Below are 24,649 nucleotides of genomic sequence, written 5' to 3' on the forward strand. Positions count from 1 at the left end.
AGTCCATTGCCTCATTGAATCTCTCTCCCCTAGTCCATTGCCTCTTTGAATCTCTCTCCCCTATCTAGTCCATTGCCTCTTTGAATCTCTCTCCCCTAGTCCAATGCCTCCTTGAATCTCTCTCCCCTAGTCCAATGCCTCTTTGAATCTCTCTCCCCTAGTCCATTGCCTCATTGAATCTCTCTCCCCTAGTCCAATGCCTCTTTGAATCTCTCTCCCCTAGTCCAATGCCTCTTTGAATCTCTCTCCCCTAGTCCAATGCCTCATTGAATCTCTCTCCCCTAGTCCATTGCCTCATTGAATCTCTCTCCCCTAGTCCATTGCCTCATTGAATCTCTCTCCCCTAGTCCAATGCCTCATTGAATCTCTCTCCCCTAGTCCATTGCCTCATTGAATCTCTCTCCCCTAGTCCATTGCCTCTTTGAATCTCTCTCCCCTAGTCCATTGCCTCTTTGAATCTCTCTCCCCTATCTAGTCCATTGCCTCTTTGAATCTCTCTCCCCTAGTCCATTGCCTCTTTGAATCTCTCTCCCCTAGTCCAATGCCTCTTTGAATCTCTCTCCCCTAGTCCAATGCCTCTTTGAATCTCTCTCCCCTAGTCCATTGCCTCTTTGAATCTCTCTCCCCTATCTAGTCCATTGCCTCTTTGAATCTCTCTCCCCTAGTCCATTGCCTCTTTGAATCTCTCTCCCCTAGTCCATTGCCTCTTTGAATCTCTCTCCCCTAGTCCATTGCCTCATTGAATCTCTCTCCCCTAGTCCAATGCCTCTTTGAATCTCTCTCCCCTAGTCCAATGCCTCTTTGAATCTCTCTCCCCTAGTCCAATGCCTCATTGAATCTCTCTCCCCTAGTCCATTGCCTCATTGAATCTCTCTCCCCTAGTCCATTGCCTCATTGAATCTCTCTCCCCTAGTCCATTGCCTCATTGAATCTCTCTCCCCTAGTCCATTGCCTCTTTGAATCTCTCTCCCCCAGTCCACTGAATAAATGAATCTCTCTCCCCCAGTTTAATGCCTCTTTGAATCTCTCTCCCCTAGTCCAATGCCTCATTGAATCTCTCTCCCCTAGTCCAATGCCTCTTTGAATCTCTCTCCCCTAGTCCATTGCCTCATTGAATCACTCTCCCCTAGTCCATTGCCTCATTGAATCTCTCTCCCCTAGTCCATTGCCTCATTGAATCTCTCTCCCCTAGTCCATTGCCTCATTGAATCTCTCTCCCCTAGTCCATTGCCTCATTGAATCTCTCTCCCCTAGTCCAATGCCTCATTGAATCTCTCTCCCCTAGTCCATTGCCTCATTGAATCTCTCTCCCCTAGTCCAATGCCTCTTTGAATCTCTCTCCCCTCGTCCATTGCCTCTTTGAATCTCTCTCCCCTAGTCCAATGCCTCTTTGAATCTCTCTCCCCTAGTCCATTGCCTCTTTGAATCTCTCTCCCCTATCTTGTCCATTGCCTCTTTGAATCTCTCTCCCCTAGTCCAATGCCTCTTTGAATCTCTCTCCCCTAGTCCAATGCCTCATTGAATCTCTCTCCCCTAGTCCAATGCCTCTTTGAATCTCTCTCCCCTAGTCCATTGCCTCTTTGAATCTCTCTCCCCTATCTAGTCCATTGCCTCTTTGAATCTCTCTCCCCTAGTCCATTGCCTCTTTGAATCTCTCTCCCCTAGTCCAATGCCTCTTTGAATCTCTCTCCCCTAGTCCATTGCCTCTTTGAATCTCTCTCCCCTATCTAGTCCATTGCCTCTTTGAATCTCTCTCCCCTAGTCCAATGCCTCTTTGAATCTCTCTCCCCTAGTCCAATGCCTCTTTGAATCTCTCTCCCCTAGTCCATTGCCTCATTGAATCTCTCTCCCCTAGTCCAATGCCTCTTTGAATCTCTCTCCCCTAGTCCAATGCCTCTTTGAATCTCTCTCCCCTCGTCCAATGCCTCTTTGAATCTCTCTCCCTTAGTCCAATGCCTCTTTGAATCTCTCTCCCCTATTCCAATGCCTCATTGAATCTCTCTCCCCTAGTCCATTGCCTCATTGAATCTCTCTCCCCTAGTCCATTGCCTCATTGAATCTCTCTCCCCTAGTCCATTGCCTCATTGAATCTCTCTCCCCTAGTCCATTGCCTCTTTGAATCTCTCTCCCCCAGTCCACTGAATAAATGAATCTCTCTCCCCCAGTTTAATGCCTCTTTGAATCTCTCTCCCCTAGTCCATTGCCTCTTTGAATCTCTCTCCCCTAGTCCATTGCCTCTTTGAATCTCTCTCCCCTAGTCCAATGCCTCTTTGAATCTCTCTCCCCTAGTCCATTGCCTCTTTGAATCTCTCTCCCCTATCTTGTCCATTGCCTCTTTGAATCTCTCTCCCCTAGTCCAATGCCTCTTTGAATCTCTCTCCCCTAGTCCAATGCCTCATTGAATCTCTCTCCCCTAGTCCATTGCCTCTTTGAATCTCTCTCCCCTATCTTGTCCATTGCCTCTTTGAATCTCTCTCCCCTAGTCCAATGCCTCTTTGAATCTCTCTCCCCTAGTCCAATGCCTCTTTGAATCTCTCTCCCCTAGTCCATTGCCTCTTTGAATCTCTCTCCCCTATCTAGTCCATTGCCTCTTTGAATCTCTCTCCCCTAGTCCATTGCCTCTTTGAATCTCTCTCCCCTAGTCCAATGCCTCTTTGAATCTCTCTCCCCTAGTCCATTGCCTCTTTGAATCTCTCTCCCCTATCTAGTCCATTGCCTCTTTGAATCTCTCTCCCCTAGTCCAATGCCTCTTTGAATCTCTCTCCCCTAGTCCAATGCCTCTTTGAATCTCTCTCCCCTAGTCCATTGCCTCATTGAATCTCTCTCCCCTAGTCCAATGCCTCTTTGAATCTCTCTCCCCTAGTCCAATGCCTCTTTGAATCTCTCTCCCCTAGTCCAATGCCTCATTGAATCTCTCTCCCCTAGTCCATTGCCTCATTGAATCTCTCTCCCCTAGTCCAATGCCTCTTTGAATCTCTCTCCCCTAGTCCAATGCCTCATTGAATCTCTCTCCCCTAGTCCATTGCCTCATTGAATCTCTCTCTCCTAGTCCATTGCCTCTTTGAATCTCTCTCCCCTAGTCCATTGCCTCTTTGAATCTCTCTCCCCTATCTAGTCCATTGCCTCTTTGAATCTCTCTCCCCTAGTCCATTGCCTCTTTGAATCTCTCTCCCCTAGTCCAATGCCTCTTTGAATCTCTCTCCCCTAGTCCAATGCCTCTTTGAATCTCTCTCCCCTAGTCCATTGCCTCTTTGAATCTCTCTCCCCTATCTAGTCCATTGCCTCTTTGAATCTCTCTCCCCTAGTCCATTGCCTCTTTGAATCTCTCTCCCCTAGTCCAATGCCTCTTTGAATCTCTCTCCCCTAGTCCATTGCCTCATTGAATCTCTCTCCCCTAGTCCAATGCCTCTTTGAATCTCTCTCCCCTAGTCCATTGCCTCTTTGAATCTCTCTCCCCTAGTCCAATGCCTCTTTGAATCTCTCTCCCCTAGTCCATTGCCTCATTGAATCTCTCTCCCCTAGTCCAATGCCTCTTTGAATCTCTCTCCCCTAGTCCAATGCCTCTTTGAATCTCTCTCCCCTAGTCCAATGCCTCATTGAATCTCTCTCCCCTAGTCCATTGCCTCATTGAATCTCTCTCCCCTAGTCCATTGCCTCATTGAATCTCTCTCCCCTAGTCCATTGCCTCATTGAATCTCTCTCCCCTAGTCCATTGCCTCTTTGAATCTCTCTCCCCCAGTCCACTGAATAAATGAATCTCTCTCCCCCAGTTTAATGCCTCTTTGAATCTCTCTCCCCTAGTCCAATGCCTCATTGAATCTCTCTCCCCTAGTCCAATGCCTCTTTGAATCTCTCTCCCCTAGTCCATTGCCTCATTGAATCTCTCTCCCCTAGTCCATTGCCTCATTGAATCTCTCTCCCCTAGTCCATTGCCTCATTGAATCTCTCTCCCCTAGTCCATTGCCTCATTGAATCTCTCTCCCCTAGTCCATTGCCTCATTGAATCTCTCTCCCCTAGTCCAATGCCTCATTGAATCTCTCTCCCCTAGTCCATTGCCTCATTGAATCTCTCTCCCCTAGTCCAATGCCTCTTTGAATCTCTCTCCCCTCGTCCAATGCCTCATTGAATCTCTCTCCCCTAGTCCATTGCCTCATTGAATCTCTCTCCCCTAGTCCATTGCCTCATTGAATCTCTCTCCCCTAGTCCAATGCCTCATTGAATCTCTCTCCCCTAGTCCATTGCCTCATTGAATCTCTCTCCCCTAGTCCATTGCCTCATTGAATCTCTCTCCCCTAGTCCATTGCCTCATTGAATCTCTCTCCCCTAGTCCATTGCCTCATTGAATCTCTCTCCCCTAGTCCATTGCCTCATTGAATCTCTCTCCCCTAGTCCATTGCCTCATTGAATCTCTCTCCCCCAGTCCACTGAATAAATGAATCTCTCTCCCCCAGTCCAATGCCTCTTTGAATCTCTCTCCCCCAGTTTAATGCCTCTTTGAATCTCTCTCCCCTAGTCCAATGCCTCTTTGAATCTCTCTCCCCCAGTCCACTGAATAAATGAATCTCTCTCCCCCAGTTTAATGCCTCTTTGAATCTCTCTCCCCTAGTCCAATGCCTCTTTGAATCTCTCTCCCCGAGTCCATTGCCTCTTTGAATCTCTCTCCCCCAGTCCACTGAATAAATGAATCTCTCTCCCCCAGTCCAATGCCTCTTTGAATCTCTCTCCCCCAGTCCACTGAATAAATGAATCTCTCTCCCCCAGTCCAATGCCTCTTTGAATCTCTCTCCCCTAGTCCAATGCCTCATTGAATCTCTCTCCCCTAGTCCATTGCCTCTTTGAATCTCTCTCCCCCAGTCCACTGAATAAATGAATCTCTCTCCCCCAGTCCATTGCCTCTTTGAATCTCTCTCCCCCAGTCCACTGAATAAATGAATCTCTCTCCCCCAGTCCACTGAATAAATGAATCTCTCTCCCCCAGTCCATTGCCTCTTTGAATCTCTCTCCCCTAGTCCAATGCCTCATTGAATCTCTCTCCCCTAGTCCATTGCCTCTTTGAATCTCTCTCCCCCAGTCCACTGAATAAATGAATCTCTCTCCCCCAGTTCATTGCCTCTTTGAATCTCTCTCCCCTAGTCCAATGCCTCATTGAATCTCTCTCCCCTAGTCCATTGCCTCTTTGAATCTCTCTCCCCTAGTCCAATGCCTCTTTGAATCTCTCTCCCCCAGTCCATTGCCTCTTTGAATCTCTCTCCCCTAGTCCACTGAATAAATGAATCTCTCTCCCCCAGTCCAATGCCTCTTTGAATCTCTCTCCCCTAGTCCACTGAATAAATGAATCTCTCTCCCCCAGTCCAATGCCTCATTGAATCTCTCTCCCCTAGTCCATTGCCTCATTGAATCTCTCTCCCCGAGTCCATTGCCTCTTTGAATCTCTCTCCCCCAGTCCACTGAATAAATGAATCTCTCTCCCCCAGTTTAATGCCTCTTTGAATCTCTCTCCCCCAGTCCATTGCCTCTTTGAATCTCTCTCCCCTAGTCCAATGCCTCATTGAATCTCTCTCCCCTAGTCCAATGCCTCTTTGAATCTCTCTCCCCTAGTCCAATGCCTCATTGAATCTCTCTCCCCTAGTCCAATGCCTCATTGAATCTCTCTCCCCTAGTCCAATGCCTCTTTGAATCTCTCTCCCCTAGTCCAATGCCTCATTGAATCTCTCTCCCCTAGTCCAATGCCTCATTGAATCTCTCTCCCCTAGTCCAATGCCTCTTTGAATCTCTCTCCCCTAGTCCAATGCCTCATTGAATCTCTCTCCCCTAGTCCATTGCCTCATTGAATCTCTCTCCCCTAGTCCAATGCCTCATTGAATCTCTCTCCCCTAGTCCATTGCCTCATTGAATCTCTCTCCCCTAGTCCAATGCCTCTTTGAATCTCTCTCCCCTAGTCCATTGCCTCATTGAATCTCTCTCCCCTAGTCCAATGCCTCATTGAATCTCTCTCCCCTAGTCCAATGCCTCATTGAATCTCTCTCCCCTAGTCCAATGCCTCATTGAATCTCTCTCCCCTAGTCCATTGCCTCATTGAATCTCTCTCCCCTAGTCCATTGCCTCATTGAATCTCTCTCCCCTAGTCCATTGCCTCATTGAATCTCTCTCCCCTAGTCCAATGCCTCATTGAATCTCTCTCCCCTAGTCCATTGCCTCATTGAATCTCTCTCCCCTAGTCCATTGCCTCATTGAATCTCTCTCCCCTAGTCCATTGCCTCATTGAATCTCTCTCCCCTAGTCCATTGCCTCATTGAATCTCTCTCCCCTAGTCCAATGCCTCATTGAATCTCTCTCCCCTAGTCCATTGCCTCATTGAATCTCTCTCCCCTAGTCCATTGCCTCATTGAATCTCTCTCCCCTAGTCCATTGCCTCATTGAATCTCTCTCCCCTAGTCCATTGCCTCTTTGAATCTCTCTCCCCCAGTCCATTGCCTCTTTGAATCTCTCTCCCCTAGTCCAATGCCTCATTGAATCTCTCTCCCCCAGTCCACTGAATAAATGAATCTCTCTCCCCCAGTCCAATGCCTCTTTGAATCTCTCTCCCCCAGTCCATTGCCTCTTTGAATCTCTCTCCCCTAGTCCATTGCCTCTTTGAATCTCTCTCCCCCAGTCCACTGAATAAATGAATCTCTCTCCCCCAGTCCAATGCCTCTTTGAATCTCTCTCCCCCAGTCCATTGCCTCTTTGAATCTCTCTCCCCTAGTCCATTGCCTCTTTGAATCTCTCTCCCCTCGTCCAATGCCTCTTTGAATCTCTCTCCCCTAGTCCAATGCCTCTTTGAATCTCTCTCCCCTAGTCCATTGCCTCTTTGAATCTCTCTCCCCAAGTCCAATGCCTCTTTGAATCTCTCTCCCCTAGTCCACTGAATAAATGAATCTCTCTCCCCCAGTCCAATGCCTCTTTGAATCTCTCTCCCCCAGTCCATTGCCTCTTTGAATCTCTCTCCCCTAGTCCATTGCCTCTTTGAATCTCTCTCCCCTAGTCCAATGCCTCTTTGAATCTCTCTCCCCTAGTCCAATGCCTCTTTGAATCTCTCTCCCCTAGTCCACTGAATAAATGAATCTCTCTCCCCCAGTCCAATGCCTCTTTGAATCTCTCTCCCCCAGTCCATTGCCTCTTTGAATCTCTCTCCCCTAGTCCATTGCCTCTTTGAATCTCTCTCCCCTAGTCCAATGCCTCTTTGAATCTCTCTCCCCTAGTCCAATGCCTCTTTGAATCTCTCTCCCCTAGTCCATTGCCTCTTTGAATCTCTCTCCCCTAGTCCAATGCCTCTTTGAATCTCTCTCCCCTAGTCCAATGCCTCATTGAATCTCTCTCCCCTAGTCCAATGCCTCTTTGAATCTCTCTCCCCTAGTCCAATGCCTCATTGAATCTCTCTCCCCTAGTCCAATGCCTCTTTGAATCTCTCTCCCCTAGTCCAATGCCACATTGAATCTCTCTCCCATAGTCCATTGCCTCATTGAATCTCTCTCCCCTAGTCCATTGCCTCATTGAATCTCTCTCCCCTAGTCCATTGCCTCATTGAATCTCTCTCCCCTAGTCCATTGCCTCTTTGAATCTCTCTCCCCCAGTCCACTGAATAAATGAATCTCTCTCCCCCAGTCCATTGCCTCATTGAATCTCTCTCCCCTAGTCCAATGCCTCATTGAATCTCTCTCCCCTAGTCCATTGCCTCATTGAATCTCTCTCCCCTAGTCCAATGCCTCTTTGAATCTCTCTCCCCTAGTCCAATGCCTCATTGAATCTCTCTCCCCTAGTCCATTGCCTCTTTGAATCTCTCTCACCCAGTCCACTGAATAAATGAATCTCTCTCCCCCAGTCCAATGCCTCTTTGAATCTCTCTCCCCCAGTCCAATGCCTCTTTGAATCTCTCTCCCCCAGTCCATTGCCTCTTTGAATCTCTCTCCCCTAGTCCATTGCCTCTTTGAATCTCTCTCCCCTAGTCCAATGCCTCTTTGAATCTCTCTCCCCTAGTCCATTGCCTCTTTGAATCTCTCTCCCCTAGTCCAATGCCTCTTTGAATCTCTCTCCCCTAGTCCAATGCCTCTTTGAATCTCTCTCCCCTAGTCCACTGAATAAATGAATCTCTCTCCCCCAGTCCAATGCCTCTTTGAATCTCTCTCCCCCAGTCCATTGCCTCTTTGAATCTCTCTCCCCTAGTCCATTGCCTCTTTGAATCTCTCTCCCCTAGTCCAATGCCTCTTTGAATCTCTCTCCCCTAGTCCAATGCCTCTTTGAATCTCTCTCCCCTAGTCCACTGAATAAATGAATCTCTCTCCCCCAGTCCAATGCCTCTTTGAATCTCTCTCCCCCAGTCCATTGCCTCTTTGAATCTCTCTCCCCTAGTCCATTGCCTCTTTGAATCTCTCTCCCCTCGTCCAATGCCTCTTTGAATCTCTCTCCCCTAGTCCAATGCCTCTTTGAATCTCTCTCCCCTAGTCCATTGCCTCTTTGAATCTCTCTCCCCTAGTCCAATGCCTCTTTGAATCTCTCTCCCCTAGTCCAATGCCTCTTTGAATCTCTCTCCCCTAGTCCATTGCCTCTTTGAATCTCTCTCCCCTAGTCCATTGCCTCTTTGAATCTCTCTCCCCTAGTCCAATGCCTCTTTGAATCTCTCTCCCCTAGTCCAATGCCTCTTTGAATCTCTCTCCCCTAGTCCAATGCCTCATTGAATCTCTCTCCCCTAGTCCAATGCCTCTTTGAATCTCTCTCCCCTAGTCCAATGCCTCATTGAATCTCTCTCCCCTAGTCCATTGCCTCATTGAATCTCTCTCCCCTAGTCCATTGCCTCATTGAATCTCTCTCCCCTAGTCCATTGCCTCATTGAATCTCTCTCCCCTAGTCCATTGCGTCTTTGAATCTCTCTCCCCCAGTCCACTGAATAAATGAATCTCTCTCCCCCAGTCCATTGCCTCATTGAATCTCTCTCCCCTAGTCCAATGCCTCATTGAATCTCTCTCCCCTAGTCCATTGCCTCATTGAATCTCTCTCCCCTCGTCCAATGCCTCTTTGAATCTCTCTCCCCTAGTCCAATGCCTCATTGAATCTCTCTCCCCTAATCCATTGCCTCATTGAATCTCTCTCCCCTAGTCCAATGCCTCATTGAATCTCTCTCCCCTAGTCCATTGCCTCATTGAATCTCTCTCCCCTAGTCCATTGCCTCATTGAATCTCTCTCCCCTAGTCCATTGCCTCATTGAATCTCTCTCCCCTAGTCCATTGCCTCATTGAATCTCTCTCCCCTAGTCCATTGCCTCTTTGAATCTCTCTCCCCCAGTCCACTGAATAAATGAATCTCTCTCCCCCAGTCCAATGCCTCTGAATCTCTCTCCCCCAGTCCATTGCCTCTTTGAATCTCTCTCCCCTAGTCCACTGAATAAATGAATCTCTCTCCCCCAGTCCAATGCCTCTTTGAATCTCTCTCCCCTAGTCCATTGCCTCTTTGAATCTCTCTCCCCTAGTCCAATGCCTCTTTGAATCTCTCTCCCCGAGTCCATTGCCTCATTGAATCTCTCTCCCCTAGTCCAATGCCTCTTTGAATCTCTCTCCCCTAGTCCAATGCCTCTTTGAATCTCTCTCCCCGAGTCCAATGCCTCATTGAATCTCTCTCCCCTAGTCCAATGCCTCTTTGACTCTCTCTCCCCTAGTCCATTGCCTCATTGAATCTCTCTCCCCTAGTCCAATGCCTCTTTGAATCTCTCTCCCCTAGTCCAATGCCTCTTTGAATCTCTCTCCCCTAGTCCAATGCCTCTTTGAATCTCTCTCCCCTAGTCCAATGCCTCATTGAATCTCTCTCCCCTAGTCCAATGCCTCTTTGAATCTCTCTCCCCTAGTCCAATGCCTCATTGAATCTCTCTCCCCTAGTCAAATGCCTCTTTGAATCTCTCTCCCCTAGTCCAATGCCTCTTTGAATCTCTCTCCCCTATTCCAATGCCTCATTGAATCTCTCTCCCCTAGTCCAATGCCTCTTTGAATCTCTCTCCCCTAGTCCAATGCCTCATTGAATCTCTCTCCCCTAGTCCATTGCCTCTTTGAATCTCTCTCCCCCAGTCCAATGCCTCTTTGAATCTCTCTCCCCTAGTCCACTGCCTCTTTGAATCTCTCTCCCCTAGTCCAATGCCTCATTGAATCTCTCTCCCCTAGTCCATTGCCTCTTTGAATCTCTCTCCCCCAGTCCAATGCCTCTTTGAATCTCTCTCCCCTAGTCCACTGCCTCTTTGAATCTCTCTCCCCTAGTCCAATGCCTCTTTGAATCTCTCTCCCCCAGTCCAATGCCTCTTTGAATCTCTCTCCCCGAGTCCAATGCCTCATTGAATCTCTCTCCCCTAGTCCAATGCCTCATTGAATCTCTCTCCCCTAGTCCAATGCCTCTTTGACTCTCTCTCCCCTAGTCCATTGCCTCATTGAATCTCTCTCCCCTAGTCCAATGCCTCTTTGAATCTCTCTCCCCTAGTCCAATGCCTCTTTGAATCTCTCTCCCCTAGTCCAATGCCTCATTGAATCTCTCTCCCCTAGTCCATTGCCTCTTTGAATCTCTCTCCCCCAGTCCAATGCCTCTTTGAATCTCTCTCCCCTAGTCCACTGCCTCTTTGAATCTCTCTCCCCTAGTCCAATGCCTCTTTGAATCTCTCTCCCCCAGTCCAATGCCTCTTTGAATCTCTCTCCCCCAGTCCAATGCCTCTTTGAATCTCTCTCTCCCAGTCCAATGCCTCTTTGAATCTCTCTCCCCCAGTCCAATGCCTCTTTGAATCTCTCTCTCCCAGTCCAATGCCTCTTTGAACCTCTCTCCCCCAGTCCAATGCCTCTTTGAACCTCTCTCCCCGAGTCCGATCAATGCCTCTTTGAACCTCTCTCCCCTAGTCCACTGCCTCTTTGAATCGCTCTCCCCCAGTCCAATGCCTCTTTGAGTCTCTCTCCCCCAGTCCAATGCCTCTTTGAACCTCTCTCCCCCAGTCCACTGCCTCTTTGAATCGCTCTCCCCCAGTCCAATGCCTCTTTGAGTCTCTCTCCCCCAGTCCAATGCCTCTTTGAACCTCTCTCCCCCAGTCCAATGCCTCTTTGAATCTCTCTCCCCCAGTCCAATGCCTCTTTGAATCTCTCTCCCCCAGTCCAATGCCTCTTTAAATCTCTCTCTCCCAGTCCAATGCCTCTTTGAACCTCTCTCCCCCAGTCCAATGCCTCTTTGAATCTCTCTCCCCCAGTCCAATGCCTCTTTGAATCTCTCTCCCCCAGTCCAATGCCTCTTTGAATCTCTCTCTCCCAGTCCAATGCCTCTTTGAATCTCTCTTCCCCAGTCCAATGCCTCTTTGAATCTCTCTCCCCCAGTCCAATGCCTCTTTGAATCTCTCTCCCCCAGTCCAATGCCTCTTTGAATCTCTCTCTCCCAGTCCAATGCCTCTTTGAATCTCTCTCCCCCAGTCCAATGCCTCTTTGAATCTCTCTCTCTCCCAGTCCAATGCCTCTTTGAACCTCTCTCCCCCAGTCCAATGCCTCTTTGAACCTCTCTCCCCGAGTCCGATCAATGCCTCTTTGAACCTCTCTCCCCTAGTCCACTGCCTCTTTGAATCGCTCTCCCCCTGTCCAATGCCTCTTTGAATCTCTCTGCCCCAGTCCAATGCCTCTTTGAATCTCTCTCCCCCTGTCCAATGCCTCTTTGAATCTCTCTCCCCCAGTCCAATGCCTCTTTGAATCTCTCTCCCCCAGTCCATTGCCTCTTTGAATCTCTCTCCCCCAGTCCAATGCCTCTTTGAATCTCTCTCCCCCAGTTAACTGAATAAATGAATCTCTCTCCCCCAGTTCACTGAATAAATGAATCTCTCTCCCCCAGTCCACTGAATAAATGAATCTCTCTCCCCCAGTCCATTGCCTCTTTGAATCTCTCTCCCCCAGTCCAATGCCTCTTTGAATCTCTCTCCCCCAGTCCATTGCCTCTTTGAATCTCTCTCCCCCAGTCCACTGAATAAATGAATCTCTCTCCCCCAGTTCACTGAATAAATGAATCTCTCTCCCCCAGTTCACTGAATAAATGAATCTCTCTCCCCCAGTCCACTGAATAAATGAATCTCTCTCCCCCAGTCCATTGCCTCTTTGAATCTCTCTCCCCCAGTCCACTGAATAAATGAATCTCTCTCCCCCAGTCCATTGCCTCTTTGAATCTCTCTCCCCCAGTCCACTGAATAAATGAATCTCTCTCCCCTAGTCCATTGCCTCTTTGAATCTCTCTCCCCTAGTCCAATGCCTCTTTGAATCTCTCTCCCCCAGTCCACTGAATAAATGAATCTCTCTCCCCCAGTCCATTGCCTCTTTGAATCTCTCTCCCCTAGTCCAATGCCTCTTTGAATCTCTCTCCCCTAGTCCAATGCCTCTTTGAATCTCTCTCCCCTAGTCCATTGCCTCATTGAATCTCTCTCCCCTAGTCCAATGCCTCTTTGAATCTCTCTCCCCTAGTCCAATGCCTCTTTGAATCTCTCTCCCCTAGTCCAATGCCTCTTTGAATCTCTCTCCCCTAGTCCATTGCCTCATTGAATCTCTCTCCCCTAGTCCAATGCCTCTTTGAATCTCTCTCCCCTAGTCCAATGCCTCTTTGAATCTCTCTCCCCTAGTCCAATGCCTCATTGAATCTCTCTCCCCTAGTCCATTGCCTCATTGAATCTCTCTCCCCTAGTCCAATGCCTCTTTGAATCTCTCTCCCCTAGTCCATTGCCTCTTTGAATCTCTCTCCCCCAGTCCACTGTCAGATTGAATCTCTCTCTCCCCCTGTCCACTGCCTGTTTGAATCTCTCTCCCCCAGTCCAATGCCTCTTTGAATCTCTCTCCCCCAGTCCAATGCCTCTTTGAATCTCTCTCCCCTATCTTGTCCATTGCCTCTTTGAACCTCTCTCCCCCAGTCCAATGCCTCTTTGAATCTCTCTCCCCCAGTCCAATGCCTCTTTGAATCTCTCTCCCCCAGTCCAATGCCTCTTTGAACCTCTCTCCCCCAGTCCAATGCCTCTTTGAATCTCTCTCCCCCAGTCCAATGCCTCTTTGAATCTCTCTCCCCTAGTCCACTGTCAGATTGAATCTCTCTCTCCCCCTGTCCACTGCCTGTTTGAATCTCTCTCCCCCAGTCCACTGCCTGTTTGAATCGCTCTCTACCAGGCTCCCTCCCCCCTCCGGTCTTTCCATCATTCACATCGCTGCATTGGTGTCGTACTGTTTGGCTCCTCCGTACCCACCATCTAAAGGTCTCTCCCACTGACATAGTGCCTTCAGACAGTCTTCACACCCCTTGACTGTTTCACATTTTGTTGTTGGAGCCTGAATTTAAAATGGATTAAATTGAGATATTTTGTCACTGATCTACATCTCATACCCCATCGTGTCAAAGTGGAATTGTTTTTTTTTCAGAAACCTTTACAAAATTGATTTAAAATAAAAATCTGAAATATCTTGAGTCAATAAGTATTCAACCCCTTTGCTATGATACTCCAAGTTGAGCTTGGGTTCATCCAATTTCCTTTGATCATTCTTGAAATGTCTCTAGAACTCGATTGGAGTCCACCTGTGGCCAATTCAATTGATTGGACATGATTTAGTAGGAAACACATACATGACAGGACATGATTTAGTAAGAAACACCTTTCTATATAAGGACCCACAGTTGACAGTGCATGTCATAGCAGAAATTCTTCCATGAAGTCCAAGAAACTGTTCGTAGAACTCCGAGATAGAATTTTATTCCCTTCGATCTGAGGAAGGGAATAAAACAATTTCTAGAATGTTGAAAGTTCCCAAGAGCCCAGTGAGCTCCATCATTAGGAAATGGGAAGAATAAGAAACTATCCAGACTCTTCCTAAAGCTGGCCGTCCGACCAAACTGCGCAACCGGGCAGGAAGGACTTTGGTCAGGGAGGTAATCAAGAACATGTGACCACTCTGACAGAACTACAGAGTTCCTTGGCTGAGATGGAAGAACCTGCCGGAAGGACAAGTCTCTGCAGCACTTCACAAACCCAGGCTTTATGAGAGAGTGGCCAGACAGACACCACTCCCGAGAAAAAGGCACATGACAGCACACTTGTCGTTTGCAAAATGGCAAGTGAAAGGCTCTTAAAGCATGAGGCAAAATATTCTGTGGTCTGATGAGATGAAAATTGAACTCTTTGGCCTCAATACAAAGTCCTACGTCTCGCAGAAACCGAGTACTGCTCATTACCCATCTAACACCTTCAATACCGTGGAGCATGTTAGTGGCAGCATCATGCTATGGGGATGCTTTTCAGCGTCAGGGTCTGGGAGACTTGTCCGGACAGAGGGATCAATGGATTGAGCATTCTAAAAAATCGAGGTCTACCAGGGGTCAAAGTGGGTCCAGGTTGGACCCTCCCCCCACCAAAATTTGCTTTCTTCTCAGAAACTACTGTTACGTGCTCCTCCCCGACCCCCTGGTCACGTTGTACCTCCGAGCCCCGAGAGGAGTCACGGCAGAAAAATGTGTTATTCTGTATGTCAAAGATCAATGGGGAAGCCACACAAATTGTTACTCACAAACAAATATTGTATTAAGATCACACAAGAATAACAGTACAACAATAATAGTAATCAAAAGTACAATCAATATATGTCCTATGATGGTACCATCAGTTTTGTAATATATAACTCACTGTGCTCCAAGTGAGTGAAACAAGAACATTCCCAATGTCCCTTATTCCCGGCTTCAAGCCAAAGTTGATTCGCTCCAGCGATCGACAGATCAATGTCCAATCGAGACCAGAATCCCGTTGGGTTGGCAGTTGCAGTCTTGCTGCCAAAGCTGTGCAAAGGCGCCTTCCAGGCGACTGGGAAATCCAAAGGCGCCCTCCAGGCGACTGGGAAATCACACCCTCGGGTATGGACGTTCCACAGCTCGCAGTCGGCAAACCTCAGATTTACCTTCAGGTATATCCGCGTTGCACACACACACACACACCAGATACGTCTGAATGCGGTGAAAACGGCTGACGTGAAGCAAGGAAAAACCTTGCGCGACGCGCAAAGGCTGAAGCGAAGCAAAGAAACCTTGCTCGACGCACAAAGCGCGCGAGTCAAAATGGCGGACGGCCCGTTCTCGAGACGTAACGGCCCGACAATGATTCTCTCCGGAATCGATCGCAAAACCTGACACGCAGGTTAATCTGTCACAGCGATAACCACTCTGTCGCAGGAATCCCTTTCCTGGGAAACCCGAAAGTTCGCTAGTGACTGTCGTTCGTCAACGTTTGCTCCAGAACTCGAAGTGACTAGCTTCTTGTCCGACTTCACTCGCTCCGCCTTCTTTTTCTTCGTCGTCCGGTTCCCGATCCGGTTTCCTGTTTCTTTTAACTGTAACTTTTTCACCTTTTGAAAACAGTTCATAAACAATAAACCTTTTGAACACAATAATCGTACATGGAATCAAAAATGTTTACAGTGGATGAAAACCACCACAACGGAAGTGACGAATGCGTAACACTACACAAACGATTCCGATGAAACTTGAATTAAAAACTTTCCAATCATCACCCGTAATGTACCAACGTCTTAGAAAAACTACACATGCAATTCTGATGATACTTGACCACAACCATAATCCACCCGTTTTGTACCAGTTTGCTCACAGCATCAAAAAAAATCTGGCCTTGAGGTGGTCTACAAAGGGGTTGCCCCCCCAAAGTAGGTATTTGCCCTTTTCTCTGAAACTACACACACGATTTCAATGAAACTTGACCACAACCTTCATCACCCATGATGTGCCCATGTTTGTTCAAGGCATTATAAAATTTGGAGGCTGAGGGAGGTATACGGGGTAGGGGTTTGCCCCCCAAAATAGTTAAAAAAAAAAAAAGTCTAATGATTATGTTAATATGATTCCACGTGCTACCCTGTCTTGCAGCAACCATTGAAATTGGTTTAAAATACCGTGATACTGTTTCAAATACCTTTAGTCAGTGTAGTATACTGCTTAAAGCTACCAGTGAGTGAGTGAGTGAGTAGCCTGGTGTTGGCTTAGCGGTTATGGTGCTGGCTTGGGATCCTAGGATCCTGGGTTCGAATCCCGGTCGATTGCTAATTTAACACCAGGGGGGTTGACTCAGCCTGTCATCCTTCCGAGGTCGGCAAATTGAGTACCAGCTTGCTGGGATGAATGATCCCGGTGTGTACCCCGGTTTAGAATAGGTACACCGTATCCCTGCGCATCGTAAGAGGCGACTAAGGTTTGGCGTCAGGAAGGGCATCCGGCCATAAAAACATTGCCTTAAACAGGGAACCATGATTGTTATGGGGCCCGCAAGGCTAACCCTCGCTATAGCGGGGAAAATGGCCTTAAAACGATCATTCATTCATTCATTGAGTGCCCAGGGGTATTGCCCCTCTTTAAAAAAAAAGTTTTGTAAACATTTCTATAAAAAATATAATTCCCCTTTGAAAAATATGGGGTATTATGCATAGATCTGTGTTTAAAAAAATGTCAATTTAATCCATTTTATATTCATGCTGTAACGCAACAAAATGTGAAAGAAGTCAAGGGATGGGAATTATTTCTGAAAGCCTTGTACTCCCCATTCGAACAGCTCTCCCCCAGTGTGCCCATCATTCAAACGGTTCTCAGCCAGTCTTCCCAGCCAGTCTTCCCAACAATTCGTGCATGCTTGTAACAATTTGGGCAGACTTGTTTGGGCAGACTTGCAAACAATTTGGGCAGACTTGTAACAATTTGGGCAGGCAAAAGATTGTGAAGAATCGCTTAGAAAGTTAAAATTCTAGTGTCTGGATCGAGATCGTCACAAAAATCTAAGCAATTCCTCCTTGTCACAGACCCAACCTGTCCACCAAACAGATACAAAGGGGTGAAAATGTAACCTCTGTCCACCTTAGGTGGTGGAGGAAACAACAACATTCAACACCTACAACATTGAACAACAATAACAATAACATTTAAACATTATTTACTAATGACAGTGCTGCAGCTTATCCTCACCTGCTTGCATTCAGGTATTTTGTACATTGTCCGCACAAACCGGTTACATTGTACGAATTGCAAGACTGCATTTATTATCGCAATGTAATCGTTTCTTTTCCACGCCAACCAAACTCAAAGCAAGCTTGAATGAAGCCTGTAACCCTCCTTCAAGTATCCTACCTCCTCTCCCCCCTCATCCTCTCTCTGGTAGGTTCGTGAAATCAGAACCAGATAGACATTACAGAAGAAGCCTGGTGGCATTTTTGATAATTACTGTCGCCAGAGGAGAGGGTATTACATTTAAGTCTTTGTTTGTTTGTTTGTTTGTCTGTCTGTCTGTGTCTGTCTGTCTGTCTGTCTGTGTCTGTTTGTTTGTATGTTTGTTTGTGTTTGTTTGTTTGTCTGCCTAGAATAAATATGATTTTCTCTGCAAGCATTGGTCCGATTGACAGGAAATTTTAACCGTAGGTGCAACTCCACCTGTAATTTTTTAATGATAATTATGATGTCATAGGTCACGTGGTACGGGCGCCATCTTGGAAAAACCGAAAAGCTTTGCACATCTATCTCAGAAGGAGCTGCATATAATAAATGGAGACATGGCTCATTGTACAGAACTCTCCATGGGGAATAACATGCTGTATGTTAATGATGATGTCATCGGTGCCTCCTTTATGAAATTTCTTGAGCGGCATCTCGGGATAAATTGGTGGAGGACCAAAAATAACGATGACATTATTGGTCACGTGGTTTGGCCGCCATGTTTGTTTCAACACAGAAGCCTTAAAACAACTAAAAACATGCCTGGCGAGGGTTTTTCATTCCCCCTTCCAAGGGAGAGCAAGGATGGGTTTTTAAAAAATCTCGTAATCTCTTTCTTGTTCCACTTCTGGTATGCTCGAGCAGGGAAGCTGGTTGCTTCAAGTCTGTTCTGACTGTTGCTTTCCTCATATACATTTGGAGGAAGATGGAAAAATATTTCTCACACAATCATGGTGTTTGCCCAAATAGGGTTTTCTGAATATTGTACATGTGCAGTCGAGTGAAAACATGTTTATGCACATCCTGGGTCGTTGTTTCAGGCACGAGGAATAAAGGTCTTTCCTTGCGATGGCATTGCGATAAAATGAAACGCATTCGCGATAATCGAATATTTGGTCATAAAAACAAAATTGCGATAAATCGAAACTGCGATATGCGAAGATTTACTGTATATAAGGTTGTAGCTCAAGAAGAATTTGCTAATATTGTCAATTTACGCTGCGCTGAAGCTGATTTATTGATGAAGGATTTGACCTTGTTTTGTGATGGCACCATGGAGGTGGCATCATGTTCTCTGATATTTGTTGCAATATTTGATTGAAATATTTTATTTATATGCCACTTTTCATTTTAGATATAATCTCAAAATTCTTTACAAAGAAGAGTCAGAAATTTAAAACAAGTAAGTAGTTAAGAATAACATTAAGGGTATATTTTTGTGGTCGAAGGCAAAAAGACAATGTATTGACAGTGGGGCAGTGGGAGAGACCATAAGCAAGGGAATGAATGCATGGGAAAAGAGGAGAGTGAGGAGGTGAGAAAACGTAGAAACTATCAAGTAAGAGGGTTGAGTTAGCAGGTAAGGTTAATGGAAATAGACCATGATTATGAGTGGATAACACGTGGTGGTCATGTGCCCACCTCTGAAGCCTTTAAGGAAGAGGGGTTTGTACATCCTCAGGAAGGCAGTTCCATCAACAGGAGAGACAATTGGAACAAAAGAGGGGAGGGATGCAGTGAGCCTGGATTTTGTGGCTTATTTGTATTAATGACCAATTTTGATTTAAGTCCCTTACATGGATTTTAAGTAATAGTGAAGAAAACTGGTGAGGCGGCGGGGGAGTTGGGGGGGAGAGGTTTGCCATGATGCCCCACTTAAAAACTTGCATTGTGGGTGGGGATGGACCGACAAAACTCAAGATTGACAGGTTTTGTGAAAATGCCAGTTTTGATCATTTTAGTGTTACTTTCTGCACGAGGTGTCATGACACACTCCCCAGAACCCAGTCATCTATTGTGTTTAAAAAAAATACAATTTTAAGAATTTATAACTCGGAACCACCCTTTGTTCCCAAACTACATCTGCTTTAATCTCATCCTCCCGTAGCCCCCCACCCTTTGTTCCCAAACTACATGTGCTTTAATCTCATCCTCCCGTAGCCCCCCACCCCCCACCCTTTGTTCCCAAACTACATCTGCTTTAATCTCACCCTCCCGAAGCCCCCCCCCCCCCACCCTTTGTTCCCAAATCACCTCTGCTTTAATCTCACCCTCCTGTTTCCCCACCCTGTGTTCTTTCTTCTCCCAATATTTCCTTCTTCCCACTCTCGTACATACCTACCTTCCTTTCCCTGGTTTTCATTCCCCCTTCCAAGGGAGAGCAAGGATGGGTTTTTTAAATCTCGTAATTTTATCTTTCTGCATGCACTGGATGTAACTTATATAATACTAGGTCCTCTGGGAGTTATAGAAAATTGTAAATATGTAAATTTAAGATTGCACATTTGTTGTATATCGTATTTGTTAGAATGAATGAATGATCGTTTTTAAGGCCATTTTCCCCGCTAGAGCGGGGGTTAGCCTTGCGGGCCCCATGATAATCATGGTTCCCTGTTTGAGGCAATGTTTTTATGGCCGGATGCCCTTCCTGACGCCAACCCTTGGTCACGCTCTTCGATGCGCAGGGATACGGTGTACCTATTCTAAACCGGGGTACATACCGTGATCATTCATCCCAGCAAGCTGGTACTCAATTTGCCGACCTCGGAAGGATGACAGGCTGAGTCAACCCCCCTGGCGTTAATTCAGCGATCGACCGGGATTCGAACCCAGGATCCTAGGATCCAAGCCGGCACCCTAACCGCTAAGCCAACACCAGGCTAGTATATCGTATTTGTTAGGATGGATGGATTTTTTTTTCTTCCTTTATATCATTCATGTTTTAATACAAATCCTCTGTAGCATGGATGGGCAGGGAGTCTATTTGTCGTGGGTTGATGCAATCACTCAGATTTCTTTTTTTCTTTTTTGTATTCAAAGTCGAGGCTTGTGGAGGAGCAAGAACATAGAATGGGGTCACGCATTCTTCCTTCATCAACGATCGAGTAATATGTATTGTGAAGATCGTATGTTGGGTTTGGTGTGATTTGTTGGCGACACAACAAATTTAATTATCATAGGCATGAGACGTGCACCTGTTATTAAAATATTGCTTTACACAGGTTTATTATAACACATCTGTGTTCAGGCCTCGAGTGAGTGTATTCTTGTACCCTGCCTGCGTTTTTCCCAGGAGTGATCGAGTAATATGTTTTGTGATTGTCATGCAGGAAATATTTAAATACACGGTTCATTGAATTCCCTCAGGCAGCGCTGGGTACATTAGCCTGATAAATGTTTATCGTTTTGAATTAGCCTGGAATCATCATCATTTGAGGGTAAATTGACCAGCATTCCCAGAGGATCTGATGACTTCTTGCTGCACAGCATTTCCTTCCTTCCTCTTGTGACAAAATCTTGTGTATCATGTTCACCCTTGAATTGTAGAGAGAAAGAGAAAGAGAGAGGTGTGTTTCTACATGAGGTGTGTGTGTGTGTGTGTGTGTGTGTGTGTGTGTGTGTGTGTGTGTGTGTGTGTGTGTGTGTGTGTGTGTGTGTGTGTGTGTGTGTGTGTGTGTGTGTGTGTGTGTGTGTCAATGACTGCTCGACCTGTTTTAAGAGAATTTTTTTTTTTAAAGTTGTTTTTTGGGAATTAAAAACAAAAAATCACTATAATGCCTAAGCCTTTGTGGCTGTGTGAAGGGTAATATTAAATGATCCCTGACCCCATTCCTTAGTGGGTATAAGGAAGTGTTTTAGGCCCCCACCAAAAAAATAGGAAAGAAACATACCCCACTTGATGTCTGTCTGTCTGACCGTGATTCATTTGGTACTTACTTGTACAATCTAAACCAAAAGTAATTGCCAGGGGAACTAGAAGTCACATGGCGGAGTTTGTAGCAACTTCTTTGCCTCCCCCCTCCTCAAGGGAATTTTCTGCCTGGGACGAACTCCATGTTAAGGTGTATCAATGGCTTATCGTGGCATTTCGTGGGGGACATCCACAGAAAGTTAAAATTATTATAACCACAAATTATTCAGTCAATTTTATACAACATATGATTGTCTTTTTTAAACAGTCGCTACTGTTGTTTAACACAAAACTAAAATACATTTGGAGGAAACCCAAGATCGTGAGGCATTCGATGCTTATCTCGTCGACCATTGACGAAAGGATCCAAGTTATTTCGACTTGCTAGGCCTCCAGGTAGGCCGCTAGCTAGGCCGCAATGATCTTTAGCTAATAAAGGTGTTTAAATGAGTCTTCATACATGAATGATGTATCCCACCCATTGCCTTTCTGATTTTTTAGCCATTAGATTATACGTGGACTGTATATGGATTAATTTTGTTTTGTTTTTAATGTTGAAGGCTCCAGGCACGGACTAGATAGTCCTCATCGAAGGCCAGCGCTTAAATAAAAGAGAAGAAAAGTGTATGATGAAAAGTGTATTATGTTTGTTTGCGAGAAAGGGAGATTAAAGCTCGGCCGGTAGATATAGTTTGAATGAGACAGAAAGTAAGAGCAGCAATCCTGACACGGAGTGTGTAAGATGGTTCTGGGCACCACTAAAACGCTCCTAAATCAGGACGGTAGTCCTACCCTGCATGGTTGCTGTCTACAACCTACTATCTAAAGTAGGTCAGCATTTATAACTTAGGTCTTGGATTGTTTATAACTTAAATTTTGGGGCCTTGCATGTGATTTCTCCCAGCCATCACTTCAAGTGTGACGTGCGGTATTGTCCCTAAACACTCTTAGGGCCAAATTGTGACCTTTATTTGATGCATAATCCCATTCCTATTGGTCACTAGCATTGTTTAATAATCACCTGAGTGAAAAGCTATGGCTGAGGGGGGCATATACCATTTGGATCCTCATGTGTCCAGTGCTACAAATGAATGTCTGTAGCTGTAGAGGAACACAGGTCGGGTTTGAAAGGGCAAGGGTTCCTTGCATTGCTTTTCCTTTTTGTATTATGCAGCTTTGTTTGGCTGGAAGAGCATGAGAGTTAGTTTATTGAAATCTTAGCCACCTAGGATAATTAATTAGGTGAGAGCTGATTGTTATTCCCTCCAATTAAGGGTGAGAGATGTGATTGGGTCCTGTTATTTGGTCATTTTCTTGATTTCTGCATTGTTTAGGCCAGAATTGCTGGGTACTGATATCTCAATCATCAATGCTGTCTTTTCCTTTTTGTTCCTGAGTACAACGTCCGGACGCAATGCTTTGTTTTCTATGTTCATGCTCGATTGAATCATCAGGTCGTACGTGAGCTTGATGTCCTCATTTTCATCAGGCGCCCCTTTATTTGAACTTTTCTTGAGCATCACTTGGTTCCTCTTAAGAACACAAGGGTAGTCCAGCATGCACACGAGATTTTTTGAATGTCCCTTCTTTTCTAAACCTGCCACATACCATGTAAAGGGGCCTTTTCTATACCCCTGGCATTTTTCCCAAAAATGGTAAAATACACAGACACTCAGACACATACACACTTGCAAAAGCCTGTATCTCGCTACGCGGATGGACGGGCTAATAACACCTTGTGGTTAAAGGGTAATTGGGATCGTTACACCAAACACTTATTTGCATGAAAATTTGTCTATTGAACTTTGAAAACCGATTGGAATTCTGTCTTGATTGTTCCCAAACTTTCACCCTCTTCTGGCCTCCCCTCTTACCATCCATCCTCCCACCTTCCACATTGCAGGCCAGGAATATGAGGACAGGTGAGCTGTCAGCCATCAAGGTGATAAAGTTGGAGCAAGGTAAGTTTTGGCAACTGTTGGTTGTGACCTTTTCTTTTATCGGTTGAAATCGTTGACTTTTTAAAATGTTTTTTTTTGTATACAAAATCGACGCTCGTGAAAGAGCTAACATTAATCATACAAAAACACACTGACACATAAAACATAGGATAAAGGGAGCGGGAGGCAATATGGGGAGAGAGAGGGAAGCACACAAGTACAACATTAGAGAACAGGGACATTGGGAGATCTGTGGGAGAGAGAGGGCTTGGGTGGGGGGGGGGGGGGCATGAGAAGGGGGAGGGGTGGGAGAGGTATAAAACACATGGACACTGCTCGGACTTCCAGGAAAGAAGGCGGAATTTCTAAAAAGTGGATCTGGGGTGAATTAAGGGGGGTGGAAAAGGTCAAGGTTTTGGGTGGGGGGAAGATAAGAGATGGTGGTGAACAGCTGTTTTAAAGACCTGGAGGAAAGAGTGGGATTGAAGAGAGTGAGGGAGTTTGTTCCAGAGGCGGAAGAAAAGAGGAATGAAAGAGTGAAGGTGAGCAGAGTCTTGATTTTGGCAGTATCACCATAAGAGCGTTGCTGGCAGATTTTGTGCGACCTGCAGGAATATTTGGGGGACAGAGCACAGACAGAGCTGGGGGAGCAAGGCTGGAGAGGAGTCGGTAGAAGACAGAAAGACCACCAACTTGCCTGCAGTGAGTGAGTGAAAGGCCCTCGGAGTTAGCTTCATCGCAGGAGATTCCAATGATTCTGAAAGCTTTGGTTTCAACAGCGTGAAGTCGAGCTAGGTGTGAGGCAGGAGCACCAGCCCAGAGGGGAGAGCAGTATTCCATTGAGCGTGGATGAAAGCCTTGTATGTGGTGAGGAGCTCAGGTGTGCCAAGGAAGGACTTCGCACGACGGAAGATGCCCAGTCGGCGACTGGCTTTGGAGGCCAGCTTGGAAATGTGTTTTTTTCAGGTAAGATCATGGCAGATCATGAGACCCAAAAGCTTGAGTGACAGAACTTCTTCAAGAGGATTGTTGAGAAAGTAGATGGGTGGGTTGTCCATTCGGTCTTTTCAGAGAGACATAGTGAGAGTGTTAGATTTTTCAGGATTGAAAGACATGTTCCACTTGTTTGACCAGTTTGTGATTTTGTCCACATCTGCAGAGTGAGGAGGCTGCAGACTGCCGATCTGAGGGATGAGGTATGGAGCGGCAGAGAGTGGAGTCATCAGCAAAGCGATAGAGAGGATTTTCCAGAGAGTCGGATGGATCATTGATGAAGGCCAGAAAAAGCACGGGGCCCAGAACACTACCTTGGGGAACTCCAGCTTGAACAGGAAGGGGAGATGAGAGAGATCCATTCAGGGCCACATGTTGACTACGACCAGAGAGGAGGTCCGCAAGCCATGCGTGGAGATTTCCATGGACACCATAACAGAATTCCATGACTTTGTCACCCACCCCCTTGTTTTGCATGGATTAATTTGGCCTAGTGGATCATTTTGTGGTCAATAATGGGTAACGTTTGAGTGATTTTAGAATTAGGATCCCAAAGTCAGTGTCCCTCATTTCCAATGAGGTTTGGCATCCTCACAACGAACCGCCATGATTGATCATTATTACTTATGAGATATCTAAGATTTGCTAAGACTGCTTTGTATTGCTTTGGACCCGAGGGCAGCTTGCTCCATTTTTACCCTCATTACCCTGGATTATTTTCCCATTTGAATCAAAGGGAAGGCTCGTACGTCCAGGTTTTGTTGC

General features: G+C 46.3%; 1 protein-coding gene across 3 annotated transcripts in view; it reads left to right on the top strand.

Moving 5' to 3' along the window:
- Positions 1-24,649, top strand: part of LOC137437451 (mitogen-activated protein kinase kinase kinase kinase 5) — a 176,132-nt gene that overhangs the window by 10,435 nt on the left and 141,048 nt on the right. For all 3 annotated transcript variants that reach the window (XM_078766850.1, XM_078766849.1, XM_078766851.1), the window contains exon 2: positions 22,855-22,912. In XM_078766850.1, the coding sequence (XP_078622976.1) occupies positions 22,855-22,912 (58 nt within the window). The remainder of the gene's footprint in view (positions 1-22,854; positions 22,913-24,649) is intronic.

This window comes from Myxine glutinosa, chromosome 12 (assembly GCF_964187855.1).
Source record: "Myxine glutinosa chromosome 12, kmMyxGlut1.1, whole genome shotgun sequence".
Taxonomy (NCBI): Eukaryota; Metazoa; Chordata; class Myxini; order Myxiniformes; family Myxinidae; genus Myxine; species Myxine glutinosa.